Genomic DNA, 20,922 nt, shown 5'->3' with positions numbered 1-20,922 from the left:
TCTGTGTGCAAAGTCGACACGCCTACGCCATGGAGCGTACATCAACCACTGCCGGTGCGCTTACTTGGCTTACATTACGTTGCTAACGTTACGTTGCTTATGACGGCTGCCGACTAATGAGCTAAACGTGTAAATTCTTTATTATTTCATAGAAGAAGAGTCAAGGTGTCGTTGTCACAGCTGTTTATTTCTGTTTAGAATGAATGAAGTAAGGAATTCATCTTTCCCTTTGAATATCAATAATGAAATATAACGTTATAGTTGATTTTTTTTTTCCCCAGTTGTAGCTAGTATTACAGAACTTTAAGAAAATATACCTTGTTTACCCTGATGGGATACAGAAGTGTGCAAAGTCTGCTCGGATGCAAACTTTGTTCATGGCCGATCTCCAAACGCTGGAAACACAGTGCACATTTGTCGGCGGCATTCGGCGAGTGCATGAAATGGGATAGGTCTTGTCAAGCCGGAAGTTCCGTAAGTGCCCTTCAGTGCACCAAGTGTGAAACCGTTGAATTGAGACATGGCCCTAAACAGGACCATGAACGCTTGGCTTGATCACAGGCTCCTGAACATGTGCTCTTCAAATCGATTTTGTGTTTTCAGACTATATTAAAACATTTTTGGCAGTTTTTGCTAATGTGTGCATTGTGTCTCCATGGTAACTGCTGAACATTCCGGCAATCGACATACATGTAGAACACCCCCATCATAGTGTCACTGCAAAGTATCAATACAAACTCTTGTTTTATGATGGGCCCAGCTTTTCAAATGGAGGAACTGAGTCTGTTTTGTGGAAGCTGGGGTCAAGGGTCAACTCGGCCAGACAGAAGGGCAGAAGAATCCCACATCTGTTTCCACGGAGATGCAACAACAAAGTGTGTATAAAGACATCGTTTATAGCCCCAGTCCATGTGTGTGTTTATCAGGCTCTGTTTGAGGTGTGGACAGCGCGGGAACATTAATTATGCACAAGCCAAAGACATTCTTGAGTTTTAAAGGACAGGAAGGAAGTAGATTCATGGTTTCATAGACGACAAAAGCATTTGGGGATTTTGGGAGGAAACATGAAAGAGCGTTTGTGCTGCTCCACTGAAGGCCTGTGTTGTCCGTGTATTTACAGAGGACGTATGAATATTTGATTAATGACTCAGGCTCTGGGGAAATGTAATGGGCCCATAATAAACACATCCACACTGCAGCAGCAGCAGCAGCAGCAGTGAAGTCCAGTTTAACACAGAGCAGAGAGCAGCAGGGGCCAGAGTGGACTTTGATGTCGGCATTATGACAGCCGAAATGAGGCCGATTAACGATTACACGATAACATAGACTCTATGGAAATTAAAAAAAAAAAAAAAAAAAACACACTCACACACACAAATTTGTCATCTACAATTGTAAATAGCTGTTACGTCAACAAACCATGTTATGTCTTGGTTTGTCTTATCACCACTTGTTACCACTGTATATGACTGGTCACTATGTTTGTCTTGCATTAAATAAATAAATGTAAAAATTTTAAACTGACATAGCTAACCGGCTAGCCACCACATTCCAAACAAGAATACACTTCATGTATAAAAACTGTGTCCCCTCTCTCTGTAACTGCTGCTTTCAGACTCATCATTTTGGTCTTAAATGTTCGTATTAACCCACTCTACATGATCCTGGGGTTTTTATTTCACTATTGTGTCTGTAAGATATTTCCCCAAAGTCACTCCCACTAGCGTAGCAACAGGTTTGATTGACAGCGTTTCTAAGTGTTCACTTTGCTAAACCAGCAGCTTTAACAGCGTCGCTCCATATTGGCTCTTTGGTTGCTATGATACTCGTGGCGGAATTCCAAATATGGAACTCTGCTCCAATTTCGCCGCTATAACTGCTAGCCACGATGAGCTTCATTTGGAACTAAACGCTGCGGGTGACGTCAGACTTACTTCTTTTTACAATCTTATTTTTACAGTCACCTCAGCAATGTTTGTTTCTGGAGCAAATCGAAGACGTGAAATAGGCCTGTCATGATAATCTCTATATCCACTCATCGTTCAGTTTATGAAACTGTAACTATACATTTTTGGGGTCAATATTTATCACATTATTTTTTCTTTGCACAACTGGGACATTTTTGTTTATTTCTTGTCTATATGATCAGATTTGAGACATAAAAGTTTGAATAACTAACTTGTCTGACTCATTACAGACTCAAAATATTGACTAAAGTGTTTCATTCTGCTGTTTATTTATTGCAGCTCATGATTTTGAACAATATTGTAGATTTCAAGTAGTTTTTGTGGTTTAAATCTGCTCTTGGGTTTTTGTGCCAGTGGCAAAAATATTTTCAAAATAGTTTCAATATTATCGTTTACTTCAGTGATATATCGAACTTCAAAATTTGTTATCGTGACAGACGTAGGGGAAATCCAGTTTGACTTTGAGAAAATTTTGAAACACAAAAACTAAAAAAAAACAAAACACATTACACATGGCAAAGAATCATTTTATTTAAATTATAAAAATGAATGTGTGTAAAGCATTAATTTACATTTACAACACTGATTAGACAAAGCAACTGATACGGCATGATCCACAAACCTGAAAATATTTAACTTCATGAACCTACGAATCAAGTTACGGATAATGGGCTCTGTGCACAACAGCGCTCTCAAGCACAGGGTTACCATCACTACTTCCTGTCCAGTTTTATCTCTATGAGGTTTTTGCAGAGTCACGATAAAATGAATAAATATTTAAAGATCAGAAAGTGGACAGGGAGCTGCAGGAGGATGTCACTGACAACATGTTAAACACTACAGACATGTTTGTGCCTCATTGCTAACGCTAATACGAACACTGAGGCATAATAAATATTAAAACAACACCACAAACTGAAATGTTCTACATTTAAAAACAATTGGGCAGTCTTTATTTTATGATTCATTTGAATTTTAATCATTTATTTTATGTTTTCTGATTTTAATAAACACGATTGTTAGCTTTGAGGCACAGTGAGCTAGCTACTGTGCTAATGTGAACAGAGCCTATTAAATTATTAACTTCTGAGGTTTGTAAATGAGGAAAAACTTGTTGCTCAGTGTTCAAAGACGACAAAGATGTTCAAAGGCGACATACAAAAATACACATGGACCTGCTCTAGAATATTTTTATTTGAACCAGTTTAAATGTACATATTGCTTCAAACACTGGTTCATGTCACAGAGCATTTTATTTCTGATCTATGTCTTTATTTGTTGTGAAATGCGTTGGCAAAGTACATCTTGTGTGTTAAAGCTGCAATGTGTAACTTTTAGGTTGCCTTCATAGAAATTGCATAGTGTTTGCTTTGGAATGTTCCAGAGTATGGCATTAAGCATATCCATTTTGCATTTATTCAATTACAGGTTATTTTATTTCTCCAAAACACTTCAAAAAACTTGAGAAATCTCCTCAGATTTTAGCTGTAGCTTGGCTCGCTGGCATCACATGTTTGTGTCCATGAAGACAGATAAGTTTAGAGAGATAAGGAACATTCCAGGCAAATAATAATAATCCATGGAGGCAAGCAAATGGCAGGCCCTCCACCAGCAAAGGTACACACTGCACCTTTAAATATATACAGTTCAATGCTTACTTTTGTTACTAATAACCTAACTAAAATAACTTCACTTCAAAATAAATAAATTCAAATGCAATGAATAAAATTCATTGCATTCGAACAAGAAACGGCATTACAGACACAGCCCTTTTGCTGCTTTTTAGCACCAAACCAAAGCGCAGGATGAACACAAATGGTACAGGAATGGCTTTAAACTGCGCCGACCTCCATCGTAACTACCTGAGTCATTTTTGGCCAAACTGCCTGTTCGGTCTCACCCTGTTCCCGAGACCTCTCTGGATCTGTAGGTGTCATTGGTTCCGTCTTCGGCCAATCAGAAATATTTTTTTACAGCCGAAATAAAACCACAAGCCGCACCAGTCGTCTTATTGACATGGGCGTTTAGTTTTGTATTTTCCAGATAAACCTTGAAAAATTACTTAGGAAATGGTGCAACGAGGCGCATTATGGCCCAACACCCTGAACTAGTTTTTACTCCGTTTGTTACATAGTCTGTATAAAGAAGTGGACTGAGTGAGTGTGACGTCACACACAGTGTTCAGCTCACAATGAAGCACATCGAGGATCGCAGTTATAGGGGACGATTTAGTTCAGAGTTCCATATTTGGAATTCTGAGTATCATAGCAACCAAAGAGCCAATACGGAGCGAGGCTGCTGAAGGTAACACCCCTTCCTGCCTGCATCACTGGTTTAGAGTGGGCCCTTAGCAATGCGGTCAATAAAACTTGTTGCTAATGTTAACAGGAGAGACCTCGGGGAAAGAAGGCGCCCGATTTGTCTGTTATTATTGTTCATATCTTGATTTACAGACACAATGAAATAGTAAAATAAAAACCCCAGGATGTAGAGCGGGTTAATACAAACATTTAAGACCAAAGTGACGAGTCTGAGAGCAGCAGTTACAGAGAGAGGGGACACAATGAAACAATGTAAAGTGAATTTGAGCCAGAGTCGATGGAGCTGGAAGCGCGCCCAAGATCACTTCCTGTTTGGAACGCGGCGGCTCGCAAGTTAGCTATGTCCTTTTACACATACAATCTGGTTTATTTTCAGTAGTTTGCATAGATGCTGCTCTGTTTCATTATTACATTGAGGTTATTTATGGAGTCATTATGGGATGGGCTCCTTTTGCACCTTTTGTGTTGCACTTTACGTCAAACTCTGTGTGTCTGATGCTCTAACTCTAAATGATGTTGTTTTCTGTGACAGTGATGATACAATCTAAACTCTGCTGTATCTTTTGCATGTGTCAGAGCAGCACAAAGTCCCCTGTGGTCGTGACTGTTCTCCGAATGAAGGGCCACTCTCTCTTCTCGGGGTTCAGACTCGCCAGGTCGTAATCTCGGCTTCGACCTTGGATGATTGTGAACACGGGGTATTTCTCTTTGGCCGACGGCTGCAGGAGCTGCAAAAAAAAAAAAAAAAACATACGCGGATGACATGAAATTGTACTTTTTAGAAAATAACTAAAATGAGAAAATAGTGAATTCAAAATATAAATTAAGTAAGGTAATAGGAGGGGGTATTCTATGGGGTATTGGGGGGGGGGGGGGGTATTTACTTCTATGGGGTATTAACTGTAACACATCACATATTTAAATCTCCATGTTTTCTTTTATTGTTTTGAAAATGCTCTATTCACCCAAAACATATTAACATGTTTTATAAATGTCACTCTGAGTCTCCCTTCCATTTGCTCTCCGTGCTAAGTCACTCCCCCTTCAGAGCACTATCACAACACGATCAGCATTAATGAAACTACTGCACATCACACCAGGTTTGTGAAGTTGTAGTGTATTGTTTTGTATCACGTTTTTGTATATATAGGGAGAATTGTCGTGTGGGAGCATGGGTAACGTAGGCTTGTGGGCGGAGCCTTGTACCGGCTCGTACAACTAACAGTAAGGAGGGTTTGAATAGAGCCTGGGAGAGATCACTAGATCACTCAAACATGCATGGATGACATCTAAAACCTCTTCAGACATGTTTTTGATGAGGGAACAATGTTATAACGTGGGAGAAAGCACAAAAAAGTAGATTTGGCGTAATTCCTCCTCTTTAATGAAGTCAAATGGATAAACATATTGAAATTCAGTTTGGTACATAAACAAATTTGCTTCTCTTGTTTCAGCTACATCCTACTAATGAAACTACTCCACATAACATCAGGTTTGTGAAGTTGTAGTGTATTGTTTTGTATCATGTTTTGATATATATTTATGGAAAATTGTCGGGTGGGAGCATGGATGATGTAGGCTTGTGGGCGGAGCCTTGTACAGAATCTTACAGCTAAATGGGTAAAGGTAAAAGGGTTTGAATAGGGCCTGGGAGAGATCACTAGATTACTCAAACATGTGTGGATGACATCTAAATCCTCTTCAGGTAGGTTTTTAATGAGGGAAAAGCGTTATAATAAGGGAGAAAGCGCACTTTTTTTTTTTTTTGCATAACACCCCTACTTTAAAGTTGAATTTAAGGCGTTTAAGTTGGACGAGTGTTTTCAGTGCAGAAGTTTTATGATGATCTGGTCTTTGTAGTGCCATTTCCCTTCAGTGTTTTGTAATGGAGCTAAAACATGAGCCTGCCCTGGGACGACAGGAGTAAATTAGAACCAGCTCCACCTGTTCAATGAATCTCTCCTGTTCAGGTCAGTGTTTGTGAACTCACCCCGTCTCCTAAAGAAATACACTAAACTCACGCCTTTAAAATGGCAACATGTGTTTTTGTCGAAAAGATAAAACAGAAAACATTATCGAATCATTTCAATTAGAAATAAAACTGTGTAAATACTGTCTCTGTGTCTGGACTTGGATTTTGCCAGTGGTAGAAGAAGTACTTAATATTGTTACTTAAGTAAAAGTACAGATACTGGAGTAAAAAAATACTCAAGTATTTCTCACAGATTTTAAGTCTTATGAAGCTTCAAATGTGGTGATTTTGATAAAGATTTGAGCTGAATTTTGTTCAACAGAAACAATTGAATCAATATTTTTTTTTCTATCTGTTTTTATTTGTATATTTTAGTTTTTTCAAATTCTGAATGTGTTAAAAATAAACCCTGACACAATAATAAAAATACTTTTCAGTCCAGTTAAACAATGTAGTTGAGTAGAAAGTACAGATACTGCTCTCAAATGCACTGAAGTAAAAGTAACAAGTACACACTGTAAAATGTAAAGTATTTTAGGTATCTGTAGTTAAGTAAAGTACAGATTCCTAAAATACTTACTTTTATTTTGTTACCTTAGCTTTTGCAATAGCGGCATTTTTGTGTGTTTTTTTATTCCGAAATTTGCTCCAAAATTGGCATTTATTATTATTACAATAATAACAATAATAATAATAATAATAATAATAATAAATATTACTAATAAGTATTATTATTATTATTATTATTATATTACTGTGTGAATTAGTTTACTGAAATTAGATTTAAAAAAAAAAAAAAAAAGGTAAACCTGGCAATCTCTCAAGGTACACGAGTTATGGTTTAGTTATGATTTTAGTCCTGTTGTAGCCTTGATTTGATCCTGGTTTAGTCCTGTGGTTTGAGTGTGAACAGTCTGCAGACTCCAGTGCACAGTGTGGAGACAGGCTTATTCATGGCTAATTGGTGCCACCTACTGGTCACTCTGTAGATCACAGATGCAAATAAACACACACTGCACAGTGTGAGTAATGGACTAAAGAGCTTGAACACAGAGATCCGTTAGTGTAATATTACATAAACACAAGGGGAAAACCATAACGAGTGTTATGGCATTCTTTGCCCTAAATCTATACTTGTATTGCTATGTATTGTCACCTATCTCTTTGACCTAACTGCTAAATGCTAAATGGGTGTATCTCTTGTTTGTTAGCATACAAGATGATGTGTCCATCAGCCTGGAGTCATTTGCACTAGATTAAAACTGGTACGATTATTTTGATGGTATAAATACACTGTATGTATGTTCATTTGGGAGCTGGGGGCGAGACGACACTATAGGGACAACAGCTCCTTGACAACTGTGCAACATTGATTCAATAGACCTGACTTTTTGATTCAAGACAACTTCTCTATTGATTTTATATTTTTTTTAAGGCTTTTACTATTATAAATTCCACAACACGAGAGGGGCCTTTCACAATGACACATTCTGAAGAGTGAGATATATGAATGAAGTAAATACAAGAGATAAAGGGTAATATTAAAACCAAAACATAAAGCAGAACTATTCACAAAAAGTCTTCAAAATGTACGAGCAAATGAAAAGGAAATGGCAAAATACAACAGTTAGGTAGGTTGTTTGTGTCTATAATGAGACATAGAAATTTATAATCCAAAAACTTCCCAGTCATGCAAAGAAAAAGTATTAAACATAAATATCGTGTTGTTGTTTTTTTTTCCAATTTATTTTTATTCCTTTCTACACTTTATAAACACACAGAAGACATCAAATATATAAAAGTAAGATATATGGAATTATGTAGGAAAAAAAGTTAAATATCTACTAATTTTTTTTATATATATTTTTTTTATTTGATGTCTTCTTTGGGTTTATAAAATGTACCTGTTTAAAAATATACTTAAAGAGTAAAAAGTAAAAGTATTTCTCACAGATTTTGACTCTTATAAAGCTTCAAATGTGGTGATTTTGAAGATCTGAGCTTAATTTTGTTCAGAAACAACTGAATAGATGTTTTTTTTTCAGTTTTTATTTGTATATTTTTGTTTTATTCAAATTCTGCGCGTGTTAAAAATAAACCCTCAGCCTTTTCAGCAGGTCTCACACAATAATAAAAATACAAAGTAAAGCAGAGATACCTAAAAATGTATATTTAAGTATAATATAAAATGTAGAAAGTTGTAAAAATAAGAAAAATAAAAACATTGAAAGAGGGTGTGTCCAAACATTTGACCTGTCGTGTGTGTGTGTGTTTTATTACATCATTATCCCTCATGTATTGAAATGAAAATCGATATATTTGTCTATAACCACATTCATATAAATACCTTGGTGAGCTCTTGATTGATCCGCTCAAAGTCTGTGGGGCTTTTGGAGTAAAACCCGATGGTGCAGCTCGGATCCATTTTACTGAAAGGCATCTTCTTTGGAGATGGACAATGAAACGACTGAAACAAAACAAATATATTTATGCTTATTTATATTTAAAGAGGAGATATTAAAGAGAGGGTATTTCACTTCTATGGGGTATTAAAGAGGGGATATTTTACTTCTATGGGGTATTAACTGTAACACATCGCATATTTAGATCTCCATGTTTTCTTTTATTGTTTTGAAAATGCTCTATTCACCCAAAACAACATATTAACATGTTTTATAAATGTCACTCTGAGTCTCCCTTCCATTTGCTCTCCATGCTAAGTCACTCCCCCTTCAGAGCACTATCACAACACGATCAGCATTAATGAAACTACTGCACATCACACCAGGTTTGTGAAGTTGTAGTGTATTGTTTTGTATCACGTTTTTGTATATATAGGGAGAATTGTTGTGTGGGAGCATGGGTAACGTAGGCTTGTGGGCGGAGCCTTGTACCAGCTCGTACAACTAACAGTAAGGAGGGTTTAAATAGGGCCTGGGAGGGATCGTAGATTACTCAGACATGCATGGATGACATCTAAAACCCCTTCAGACATGTTGTTGAGGGAACAATGTTATAACGTGGCAGAAAGCATAAAAAAGTAGATTTTGCGTAATTCCTCCTCTTTAATGAAGTCAAATGGATAAACATATTGAAATTCAGTTTTGTAAATAAACAAATTTGCTTCTCTTGTTTCCATCTAATTATAATTCTACCAGTTTAGAGAGTGGGCAGGGAAATGATTGCTATTCCTTGTATTAATCACTTACAATTTTTGATTCAGTTTAACGTCATTCTCATTACAAAACTATAAAAACATCCTCCAATCATAATTTTAAGAACATAAAGCCAAAAATCCTTGTTATTCCTTCAAACTCTAAGCTCCAAACCAGGTGTTTTACCAACAGAGGACTGGCTGTGGACCTCTTCATTAAAACATAGATAAAGGTATAACGCCTATCTGTTTCAAAGCCAGTTACATTTTTACAGGTGAGTTCTCAGAAAAACTTAAACTTCATTCTTATATCAGTTACATATATTTTTTTAAGCTTATTTGAAGTGAAAAACAGAATTACTCATCTTAAGTTTGGATTAATTGGCTCTGTGCACAACAGCGCCCTCTAGCGCACTGTTAGCGTCGCTACTTCCTGTCCAGTTTTATCTCTATGAGGTTTTTTTCGAGTCACAATAAAATGAATAAATATTTAAAGATCAGGTTGTGTTTCATTCTGCAGTTTATTTCTTGCAGCTCATGATTTTTAACGATATTGTAAATTTGTAATATTTTTTGTGGTTTAAATCTTCTCTTGGGTTTTTGTGTCAGCGGCGTAAATCAGTTTCAATATTATCGTTTATTGCCTGTATTTACTTCAGCGACATATCAAACTTGAGAAAATGTTAAACACTGCAAAAAAATTAAATTAATATTTCACCGAAGGACAAGGAAAGACATTTGTGTCTCAATGCTAACGCTAATGAAAATGTTAATGGAAATTTTGAGAAGTAATAGATTTGAAACAGTTCCACAAACTGCATTCTCCACATAAAAAAACAAAACAAAAAACAATTGTACAGTCTTTATTTTAACTAATTTGAATAGATTTTTTACTTTACATTTTGAAATTTTAATAAAAGTGACTGAGTTAAAGTGAGCTAGCCAGCGTGCTAATGTGCACAGAGCCTTTTTACATTGCCCTTTTTAGTCAGTATAGTTTCAGTTTGTGGCGTTTGCGTTCATAATTACACCATTCCCTCATCTTTAGCAACATCTCAGGCTCAAATAAACCAACTCGAAACCCCACACACACATTTGGAGTTCAGCTCACTTAAGGATGCGCCGCTTAAGTGATGCAGAAGTGATTACATTCACACTAGAGCGGCCCCAGTCAGCTTGTCTGTGTACCTCCCCATTACCTGCAGGGGGAAATCGGCAGTGCTGACATCCACAAAAGCCTGACAGTAATGAGGATCCATGTAAATTAAGCTGTCGTCTGCAAGGGCAAAACAAAAGACAAGTTATTCAAAAACATCACATTATTACCAAAACGCGTTCGCTCCAATTTCTATGCAGAGTAGCTCAAAGTCACCCGCCCGGCTTAATGTTAGGCTAGTGTGCGCAAAAATATGCCTCCCAGAAGGTTTTTGCTTTTAATATCCAGCAGGGGGCATTAGAATCTGCATAATCAGATGTACGCACGCATCCTTTACAGTCAAACAAAAGGGGCTGTCATTTAATTTTTGTGTGGGGGAATTACTTTTACAAACACGCAATTATAATCTGGCATTTGCATATGATAAACGCGTTCCCGAGCGGCGAGAATGTATGGCTTGTCATTTCGGCTGTGTTTCAAATTGGTAAAAATGTAAATGCGTAAATATTGACTGCTAAGATGTACAACTGAAGGTTCCTCGTGGCCTGTGAAGGTGATAGAGAGTGGCTCACTTTGGAGACTGGATTATATTTAATGCATGCGTCCTATGGAGATCAGTTATGGCTCACAACTTGGGGAGGTTTACTTGTGATGAATGGGCGAAGCTTTGATGGGTCAGAATGAAGTAGACCCCGCCTCGCTTGGCTCCGCTCCCATTTCACACACACACAAACAAGAATGCATTAACTTACTTTGTCTTGGGAAAAGGAAAGAGGATATTATGCAAAATCATCTGCTGTTATACCAAATGTCTGTGTGCGTTTCTGTTTTCATTATACCAATGCTAACCTTGAAATCCCACAATGTAACAGGCCTGTTTGGGCTTTCCTCCGATGATGCCGAGACAGTAATCCAGACTCAGAAGGTTCTAAATAAAACAGAAGAAACACAGCACGGTTTATTATATATCCATCCATACATCCATTTTCCTCTGCTTTATCTGAGGCCAGGTTGCTTATTATTTCATTTTATATATATATATATATATATATATATATATATATATATATATATATATATATATATATATATATATATATATATATATATATATATATATATATATATATATATATATATATATATATATTTATTATCTCCAATATGCTGGTAAAAGCTGTGTAATAATAATAAATTAAGATTACAATTAAATTAAATTAAATAATATTAAAAATCTAAAATTAAAATGAACTTAAAAATAAATGAATGTCAACTAAAATTAAATTAAAAAATCAAATTAAAATAAAATGTAAAAATAAAAAAATACAATTAAAATCAACAAAATTTTTTAGTTAAATAAAAAAATTTAATTAAATTAAAATGGTAAACTAGAGAATATATTATGACATTGGATGAATATGAACATATGGGACAGATAAAGGGTCTTGAGTTTAAATTCTGTAAAAGATTCATACAACATACTGATGCTTATTATGTAGTTAATAAATCCATTTTTGTTTTTACAAGACAAACATTGCTAAGCACCCGCGTTGCTGTGCACCTTCAACAGCTTCACTCCAGATTAGCTCTTTGGTTGCTATGATACTGACGGTCAGAAATATGGAGCCTGGCTGAACTGTTTGCCTCGATGAGCTTCATTTGACTGATTGATTAATACAATCTGTGGGTGAGATTCAAACCCAGAGAGCCTCATTATATCAAAAACATAAGGCCAGGACAATACCAAAGACAGATGTATGGCACTTAGAGGAGCAGATCTATGTCCTAATCTGAATGACATTTTTAAAAATTTAAAAGGTAGATACAGAAGCAGGCCAGTGCATAGGGCAAATGGAATCAACACCAGGGCCACTAGAGGAGCGCTGTTTTGTAATTCAAGTTTTAAAACCCTCTGAAAATGAGAGCCCGATCTCCGCTCACTCAAAACAATATTTAATTATGTTTTAATTATTATTATTAATCTGATTTCAGCGCCTGGTCTGATACTGGTCTGATACCTTCACAAAGTTGATGTAGTCTGGATTGGTCTTCTCTCCTCCGAGCCGCACAGGGATTAAAATAATGACTGCACGAGTATCCGGGCGGTCGGTGCTGGATTGGTCAGAGTCCGGCCCTGCTCCTGACGCCTTGTGGCTGTCCATGACATCATCACTGTACACTGCAAAGACCGATATGAGAGGTCAGCCTGGAGTCATTTGGCTGTGCACAGGTTTAAAAATAGGACATGCACCATTCAACCATATTTGCTTTGTTAAATATTTAGTTTTGGGTTTTTACAAAGAGCATACTGTGTTTGTGCAGTGAAAAGTATAATTCATTGTTGCCGGGGTTGCAATATTATAATTAATATGACACTGTTTTCGGATCTGTTCTAATGTCGTTTCCTCGTCATAAACAGACCTGGAGTGTGTTTTGTTTCATTCACACATGTTTAACACACAATAAAGCTCTTTTCTCTCAAACTGAAAACACTCTGTTCCACCTTGTGATGTCATCATGTGGTAATAAACTGTGTTTTTAAACTCCACACACCTTCACTAGAATTACTTGGATAATTTCAGCCCTGGAATTGCCAATCTCTACTAAACTAAAGTTAAAAGGAGCTGTTAACTTGAAAACTACCACTTCATGACATCACAAGGTGGAACAGAGCATTTTGAGCTCTGGAGATGTAGACAGACTAATGATAAAGTGTTACTCAAACGTGTGAATGAAACAAAACACAACTCCAGGTCTGTTTTTGAGGAGGTAACAGCAAAAATAACTGTGCAACATGGTACAAGCAAAAACACTGGCATGAGCTGGTCAGTTTGAGAAGTAGCTTTATTAACAGGGGGTCATAGGTCAGACCTGTGCAGTCCTGGGACACGTAGGCCGTGATCCCCGCCAAGATGGAATCTCCTGCTTCTTCAACAGCTTTCCTAAGAGATACAAGATGGGCCACAAAATATACATAAATATATCACTGTCCATACACTGGAATTCATAATTAAAGTGCATATGATATGTTTTAATGACTCTCTAATGAATCATGAATCTTAATCTAGTGGGATAAAACCTGTTGTAAATATAAATTATAGTTTTAAATCAAACAAGAAGCAATTTGTGAAAAAAAATTGAAAAAAAAAATTTAAGGAAGTACAGGAAGTAGAGTTCTATTTAGAGAGTCCCCATAGACTGTATATTTAAATGGACATAGCTAGTCTCGCTCCAGATTGGCTCTTTGGTTGCTATGATATTTCTGGTCAGTTCCAAATGTGGAACTTGACTCCAAATTCACCCCTATAACTGCTAGCCTCGATGACCTTCATTTGATTCGAGCCGAATGCAGTGGGTGAGGTCACACTCACTTAGTCCACTTCTTTATATGTTTTATATGTTTGTAACTAGTTTTTGTAAAGTGCTATACAAATAATGTTATTATTATTAAAATGATTACAAGCAAAGTGTGGGAACTTTGTCCAAACGGTCATAGGCACTTTAACTTGAAATGTACGAGATTTTTAAGAGAGTGACTCACTTGAGGATGTGTGCTACCACCGCAGGCCCGTACCAGTCCCCGGCCTGCTTCCCCATCGCTGAACCCATCTGAACGAGTCTGTGGATGCCGAGCTGAGCGGACAGTCCATCTCCAAACCAGGACACCAAAGTTCTGTGGTACATGTCCTTTATGTGGGCGTCAGCCTCTTCAGCCGATCCAAACGCCTGGGCTGGTGGGGGTTCTGGGGGTTTGAGCTGAGATGATCCAGGGGAGCCCTGCAGTGAGGCCTCCAGAGAAGCAACAAGGCGTTTGGCTGCAGAGGTTGTCCATGTCTCTGTGTCCAAGGGCTGGAGAGAGAGGGCCTCTGACCACGTCCAGTCTGGAAAATGTACAAGAACGTTCACTATATAAGCAATAAAACATCTGTGCAAGAAATTATACTTTTTACTTCCTCCATTCTCATTAAAGAGGGGATATTTGACTTCTATGGGGTATTAAAGAGGGAGTATTTACTTCTCTGGGGTATTAAAGAGGGCGTATTTAAATCTATGGAGTATTAACTGTAATGCATAACATATTTAGATCTCCATGTTTCGTTTTATTTTTTTGAAGATTCTATATTCGCCCAAAACAAGGTATTAGCATGTTTTATAAGTTTCACTTTCAGTTTTGATGCGCCGAGTCAAAAGCCACTCCACTTCTCAGCACTGTCACATTACAATCAGCGTTAATGAAACTACTGCACATCACACCAGGTTTGTGAAGCTGTAGTGTATAATTTTGTATCATGTTTTTGTATATTTATGGAGAATTGTCGTGTGGGTAATGTAGGCTTGTACAGAATCTTACAGCTAACCATAAGGAGGGTTTGAATAGGGCCTGGGAGAGATCGCTAGATTACTCAAACATGCATGCATGATATCTAAAACCTCATCAGGAATGTTTTTGATGAGGGAACAACGTTATAACGAGAAGTTGATTTTGCGCAACACCCCCTCTTTAATAAAACTGGCTATAATTTTCCGAATTTTACAAATTTAAAGATTACTAGAGAAATTAAGTGACAAGGGCGGCAGTAGCTCAGTTGGTAGAGCGATCAGATCCACTGACCCACAAGTTGGCGGTGCGATTCCAGCTCCCACAGATGAATACTGTCGTTGTGTCCTTGGGCAAGACACTTAACCCCCCTCGCCCCAGTGTCTGTGTACACTGGTGTATGAATGTGTGAGTGAATTGGTGAGGGGTTCCTTGATTTAAAGCCCTTTGAGTCTTGAAGATGAGAAAGAGCTGTATAAAAATGTGACTATTTACCATGACCATGACAATTTCATTATAAAAACCATAAACTAAAATTGTTAACTGAAATAATGAAATACTGTATACAGAAAAAAACTACTGTCTTGCACAATCTGTCTCTGGTTTGGGAAGTTCTGTTCTGGATGCTCTTCCTCATATGACCATTTATAGACTTGAAAGTTAAACCAAAAGTAAAAAAAGTTATCTGTTGTGGTTTCAATAATTCGTTTCAGCTTCCAACATTTTAAAACAAGTGAGTTATGTCTTATGAAGATGTCTGTGTAATCCTTCAGTCATCCAGGTATGATAAAGCAAAAGAAAAAATCTATTCTGTCAACTGGACAAAAAGTCACTTCATAAGTTGAGTCAGTTAAGTCAAATTGACGAGTCTGACAGCAGCAGTTACAGAGAGAGGGGCGACAATGTAAAGTGAATTGGAGCCAATGGAGCCCATTATCACTGCGCTCATTATCACTTCCTATTTGGAACATGGCAGCTAGCGGGTTGGCTATGTCCATTTATATATACAGCCTATATACATGGTTCACTCTTGTAGCTCAACAGAACTATCCAACAAACAGAAACTGTAAACAAACAGGTGTGTTAATTTCAGTGTAGTTAGCTCTTCACTCTAAAACTTTTTGTCCAGTTACAGAATTATTTTTTTCTTTTACTCCACATCCCACTAACATCTTGTCTTTAATAGTGAGACCTGGATAAGCTCTAGTGATGGAATGGGTGTCATTGTGTTCAATTATAACTTTGAATGTCCCAGTATTTCACTTAAACAGCTCTGCTCACAAACTGGGAGGGAGCGTCAGGCAGAGGAAAGGGGAGTGGCTCTGACCATAAACTTGTCCAGAGTCAAGTCGAAAGCGTTTTCAAAGTGACCTTCAATGACCAAGTATGAAATGGATCAATAAATGTGCTTAAGTGCTCATCAGGCATTTTATAGAGAAATATTTCACTCCTGACATATTTTAAATTAGAGAAAAGTACAAGTTTAAATATTGTTTTTAAATGGCTGCATTAAACTGGGAGAATCTTGACATTATCGACCCATAATAAGAACAGTATATTAAGTGTACGGCACTTTAGAGTCAAAGTGAATGTTAAAAAGCTGCAAAATCACCAAATTCCTGTGATTCCTGTTGGATATTTTCTCTTGTTTTACATGAAATACAGCAGTTAACTTTAGAATTACAGGCTGCGTTCACACTAACAACCACATCTCATTAAAAACCCAGAAACCTGAAGTAAACTAGGAATAGAACAGGTCCAAAAAAAGTCTATGGTAGGACTAAACCGAGATACAACCATTAACCAGGGCATACTGTCATTGTGTCCTTGGGCAAGACACTTCCTCCTCACCTTCCCCAGATTATCTTAAACTGGTGGTGGTTTAACAGGTCAATAGGCAGTTCTAGCTTACCACCACTAGGAGGGAGTAAATAAATAATCCAATTCTAGTCGTATCTTTACATTTATACTACCAGAAATCAAAAGTTTGGAGACACCCTCACTCAAGCTTTTTTTCTTTATTTTGACTACTTTCTACATTTTATATATACTAGAAGAGCTCAAATATATGATGCACAATATATGGAATTATGTAGGAAAGAAAAAAAAACAAAAAAACTTTTTTTTTAATATTTTAGATTCAAATCCTCAAAGTAGCCGATATTTTAGGTTCAAATCCTTTTGCTTTGCCGATAAATATTTAGTAGAGTTATTTAAGAGGTGTGGGGCAAGACACACTTCCCACAACACGAGATGAGACAAGACGAGATTTTGGCATGATTTGTAATAAATAAATTGTGTGACCAAGTTCAGGATCTCTTTATTTATATAATATTTCTGTCGTCACTATAGCGTTGTGTTTTGGCTATAACTTCTCACTTCACTCCTCGAGCTAACTGACTAGCGCTTAACCCTTTTTTGTCCAAACTACATGTAAAAGACTTTCCTTTACTACATAATTCCATACATCTTACTTCATATATTTGATGTCTTCTGTGTGGATCTAAAACAAAAGAAGAAAATAGTAAAAATAATCATAATTGGGCCCACCTCGTCCGAGCAAGTGGAGAACCAGAGCTTGAGCCAAAATCATCTGCCCTGCCCTGAGCATGCAGCCCCAGCCGCAGTCAGAGGTCAGCGAGGAGCCGGCCAGCGCTGGAAACTCCTCCCTGTACGTGAGCCAAACTCGAGACGCAAAGTCCCTCCGGAAAGACTCAACATTTCCCATGGCAATGTCATCGTCTGTAGCCTCAACGCAGGCTTCCTCTGTAGGGCTGATGTCATCATCTAAACAACACAGGTTTAAAATTATATTATGTGATATGTTTAAAGTGGAAATAAACACTAAACCCTTTAAAAACTAAAAGAGAGTTTTTAAAGGGTGCAAACGAGTGGGTGAGAGAGTTGCAGATTGGGTGATTATTTATGTTTTGATTTGAGTGATTTTAATGTCTTTCTTATTCTGTAAAGCACTTTGAATTACCTTGTGTACGAATTGTGCGATACAAATAAACTTGCCTTGCCTTGCCTTGCCTAAACTGTGGGCATGGATCTAAATAGAATTGTCTACTGTTTCTAGTCATTTTGCAAACAAAGATCTTGGTAAATTTGTAGTTTGTGATCTAAAACTGTTTAAAACTGAGGGTGCGCTGCCCTCAGTGGCCATAAAAAAATGCCCTTATTCCCCCAGACACTGCCCAGTTTAGAAGCTCTGTGTGAGTGGGTGGAGTTTAGGTGTTTAGCCTCACATTCACATTCCACTTGTTCTGACCCTGTTTAGTTGTCGTGTTGGGAAGTAACTGAATACGTACTCAGAATACTACTTTGAGCACCTGTTACTCTTTCATTTGGTGGTATTCAGAGTACAGTTACTTTACTAAAATCAAAGGAAGTGTTTGATCATGTTATTTAGGCTTCAAACTGCACAGAATCAGTGAGAAAAATAGAAAACTCAGCTCTTAAGGTAAGGCAGGTGTGATTTTTTCTTCTGCAATGAGCGAAGTACAGAACAAACAGTGAAACAAACATGAAGTGTTTTTTTTTTTTGAAAGACGCACAATCCAATACTGTATCGGATATCGGCTTCCAAATATCTGTTTAGTCGATATCCTGGTTGGACGTAAAAATTGATGTAATAAGACTAGAAAAGCTCATAGTTTGAACTTTTATTTACATAAAGTTTTTCGGACTTTACTTGAGAGATAACTAACAGCTCCATAACACATCTGGATCAGTTTTGTCTTATTTTATTTTTGTTCAAAGGAAATAAATGCTGTTTTTAGTCTCTGTTCTGGTATCAGTTGATATCGAGTATCAACAGAGACTTAAAGCTGCAGTATAAGAATCGGTACTGGAACTGAAAAAGCTGGACTAGTACATTCCTACTATTTTTTATTCTATATATCTATAATTTAAATGCCGCTTGATGTAAAATGATTCCAAGTATTCATAATAGTACTCTGACCCATGTAAGAGAATATGTTATAAACATTTTAAAAAGTATTCAATATTCTTCAACTAAACACCTTTTCACAGTATTTTTACACAGTGTTCGTCCCAATAATAATGTTGTTTTATGTTTATGTGTGCAAATAATAAAACAAACCTTCAGCCTTGAAATGGTAGCATTTACCCAGCAAAAGTACAGGAGAGTTTCTGCTAAAAGACGTCTTGGACTTGAGAGCCCAACCTACAAAATGGAACAAAACAAAACTCTTATTAAACCTAGCTTACAATCACAATGTTAGGAATGTTTGTGCTTCACCCAAAAACCACATCACACCACTAAAGACAAAAATATGATCGTGTGAAGGGGTGACTCACTAAAATGTGACATTGGCCTGTTCTGTTTGGGGATCTCATATATTTTAAGTATAATTTAACTTACATTTGCAAATTCTTTAAAGTCAGGGGACACTTGTTATGATGTTATTATTGTGCAGTTTAAAAGATGTCTGTGCAGGTGAACAGCCAAGAGCTAAAGACTTATGTAACAGAGTTAAAAATGCACTTATTCCTATTTCCTGTTTGTGTATTATGTTTCGTTTGAATTTCTATGTGAATTTTATCATTTTGATGTTTTATTTTGAAAAAACAGTAGTGCACATTGCACCTGTGTGTTTTATTTTGGTAGCGTCACTTCCTTACTCATGTTGGAAACTGCAGAGTGTAAGTTCTGTTTCGGTTGAAAATAATATATTTTATACAAATTATTTACTGTTAATATTGATAAGACAATATTTTCACGTGTAATTAATGTATTTTGGAGCGCTAATTCTAAGTTTTGTAAGTTTAATTTGAATTGTAAAATTTTTCAGTTAGCTTCATATAGTTACATGGAGCTAATGGCGCGAAAATGAGCCGTCATGTCACATGATGTTCTTGCTCTTACAGGGAGCCGTTCTCGTTCTTACAGGAGCCTCAAGTGTGAAGACATATTAATTCGTATTTATATGTTTGTTGCAGGTATGTTTGATTTTATTTTTATTTATGTAAACGTTTACCTTACCTTAAGTAAACGTTATGTATACGTTGTAAATGGTGCATTTTTCTCTCCAAATAATTATTCGATTATCACCAATGTAAATGTAAAATTATTTTATTATTATGATTCATCTAATTGTGAGAAAACTGATTAGTACATCCTTTGTAATTGCATGGTAATAACACAGCCAGTATGTAACTGTAAGCTCCCGCCTTTCAGTAGCATGTTAGAGACTGCAGGAAGAGCCACTGTGCCTCATGTGTGAAGACATGTTAATTAGTATTTCTATGTTTGTCACAGGAGTAAAGCTGAGTGACTCCACCTGTGTCATGTCTTTCGTAAAGGTTTGCAGCCGTTACACTTACTGTACTTCACATTGTGCCACACTGATAAGAACTTTGTCTTGAATTTTTCCACCTCGTCGCTCCCTTTATTCTCCATTTAAGCCAGAGAAGGATGAGACCCATCACCACCCGCCTGGAAAATCTGAAACACACAACAAAACTGCTCACAGTTACACTTTAGCTCAAGTACAAACACAGACCCGAGCATACACAGCTACAGCAAAGTCTGACCTTATTTCTCTGTATCTGTCATTATTCCCGCTCGTCCCTGTCTCACGTCGCTCCTACAAACCGCTCTTCTTGTGTCATGGTTAAATAAACGTCTCTTCGTGTGTCATAGTTAAAGAAACGTCTCTTCCTTCATGTGTCGCCGTTAAACTTCACTCTATGCTGCGATGGTCAGTGTTTACTGTTGGAGGAAGTGAAAAAGGATGTTCTCGCGAGATTTCCTTAAAAAACCGAGAGTTGGGGTCGAGGGGTGTTTGATTATTGTGACGAAACAGTCCGAGCGGGTGGGGTGGCGTCATAGAGGCTCGTTTCTTTGACTCTGTGTACTACTCTGTGATATTTAGTTTATGCTAACACTTTTCGCTAACAACAGTAACAGTCTGTGAGTGGAATGCTGCGGGTTTTATCATTTAAAACTCTGTTTTTGTCTGGTTGTGGACTTACCGTATGTTACAGTGTAGTGCGCACAGAGGTGTGT

At 37.0% G+C, this 20,922-nt stretch overlaps 1 protein-coding gene across 1 annotated transcript; it reads right to left on the bottom strand.

The window, feature by feature from the left end:
- Positions 1-2,475: 2,475 nt before the first annotated feature.
- atg4c (autophagy related 4C, cysteine peptidase) lies at positions 2,476-20,655 on the bottom strand. The gene is made up of 11 exons (XM_033965718.2): positions 20,448-20,655; positions 20,238-20,358; positions 18,994-19,077; positions 17,439-17,675; positions 14,112-14,451; positions 13,442-13,512; positions 12,589-12,749; positions 11,420-11,498; positions 10,614-10,690; positions 8,608-8,727; positions 2,476-5,016 (listed from the first exon to the last, which is right to left on the bottom strand). The coding sequence occupies exons 2-11, from the start codon at positions 20,311-20,313 to the stop codon at positions 4,861-4,863; spliced, it is 1,401 nt and encodes a 466-aa protein (XP_033821609.1). The 5' UTR covers positions 20,314-20,358; positions 20,448-20,655; the 3' UTR covers positions 2,476-4,860.
- Positions 20,656-20,922: the final 267 nt, after the last annotated feature.

This window comes from Periophthalmus magnuspinnatus, chromosome 4 (genome assembly GCF_009829125.3).
Source record: "Periophthalmus magnuspinnatus isolate fPerMag1 chromosome 4, fPerMag1.2.pri, whole genome shotgun sequence".
NCBI lineage: Eukaryota > Metazoa > Chordata > Actinopteri > Gobiiformes > Gobiidae > Periophthalmus > Periophthalmus magnuspinnatus.
The sequence above is the reverse complement of the archived record's forward strand: the minus strand, read 5'-3'. Positions and strand labels throughout refer to the sequence as shown.

What these genes read in the sequence shown, in the direction of transcription:
- atg4c (XM_033965718.2), bottom strand. Translation starts at nt 20,313, where the DNA reads ATGGAGAATAAAGGGAGCGACGAGGTGGAAAAATTCAAGACAAAGTTC. An exon ending in ACTACATCAACTTTGTGAAG is followed by an intron (nt 11,499 to 12,588) that starts GTATCAGACCAG and finishes TGTTTTATTTAG; the next exon opens with AACCTTCTGAGTCTGGATTA. An exon ending in TTACATTGTGGGATTTCAAG is followed by an intron (nt 10,691 to 11,419) that starts GTTAGCATTGGT and finishes TTGCCCTTGCAG; the next exon opens with ACGACAGCTTAATTTACATG.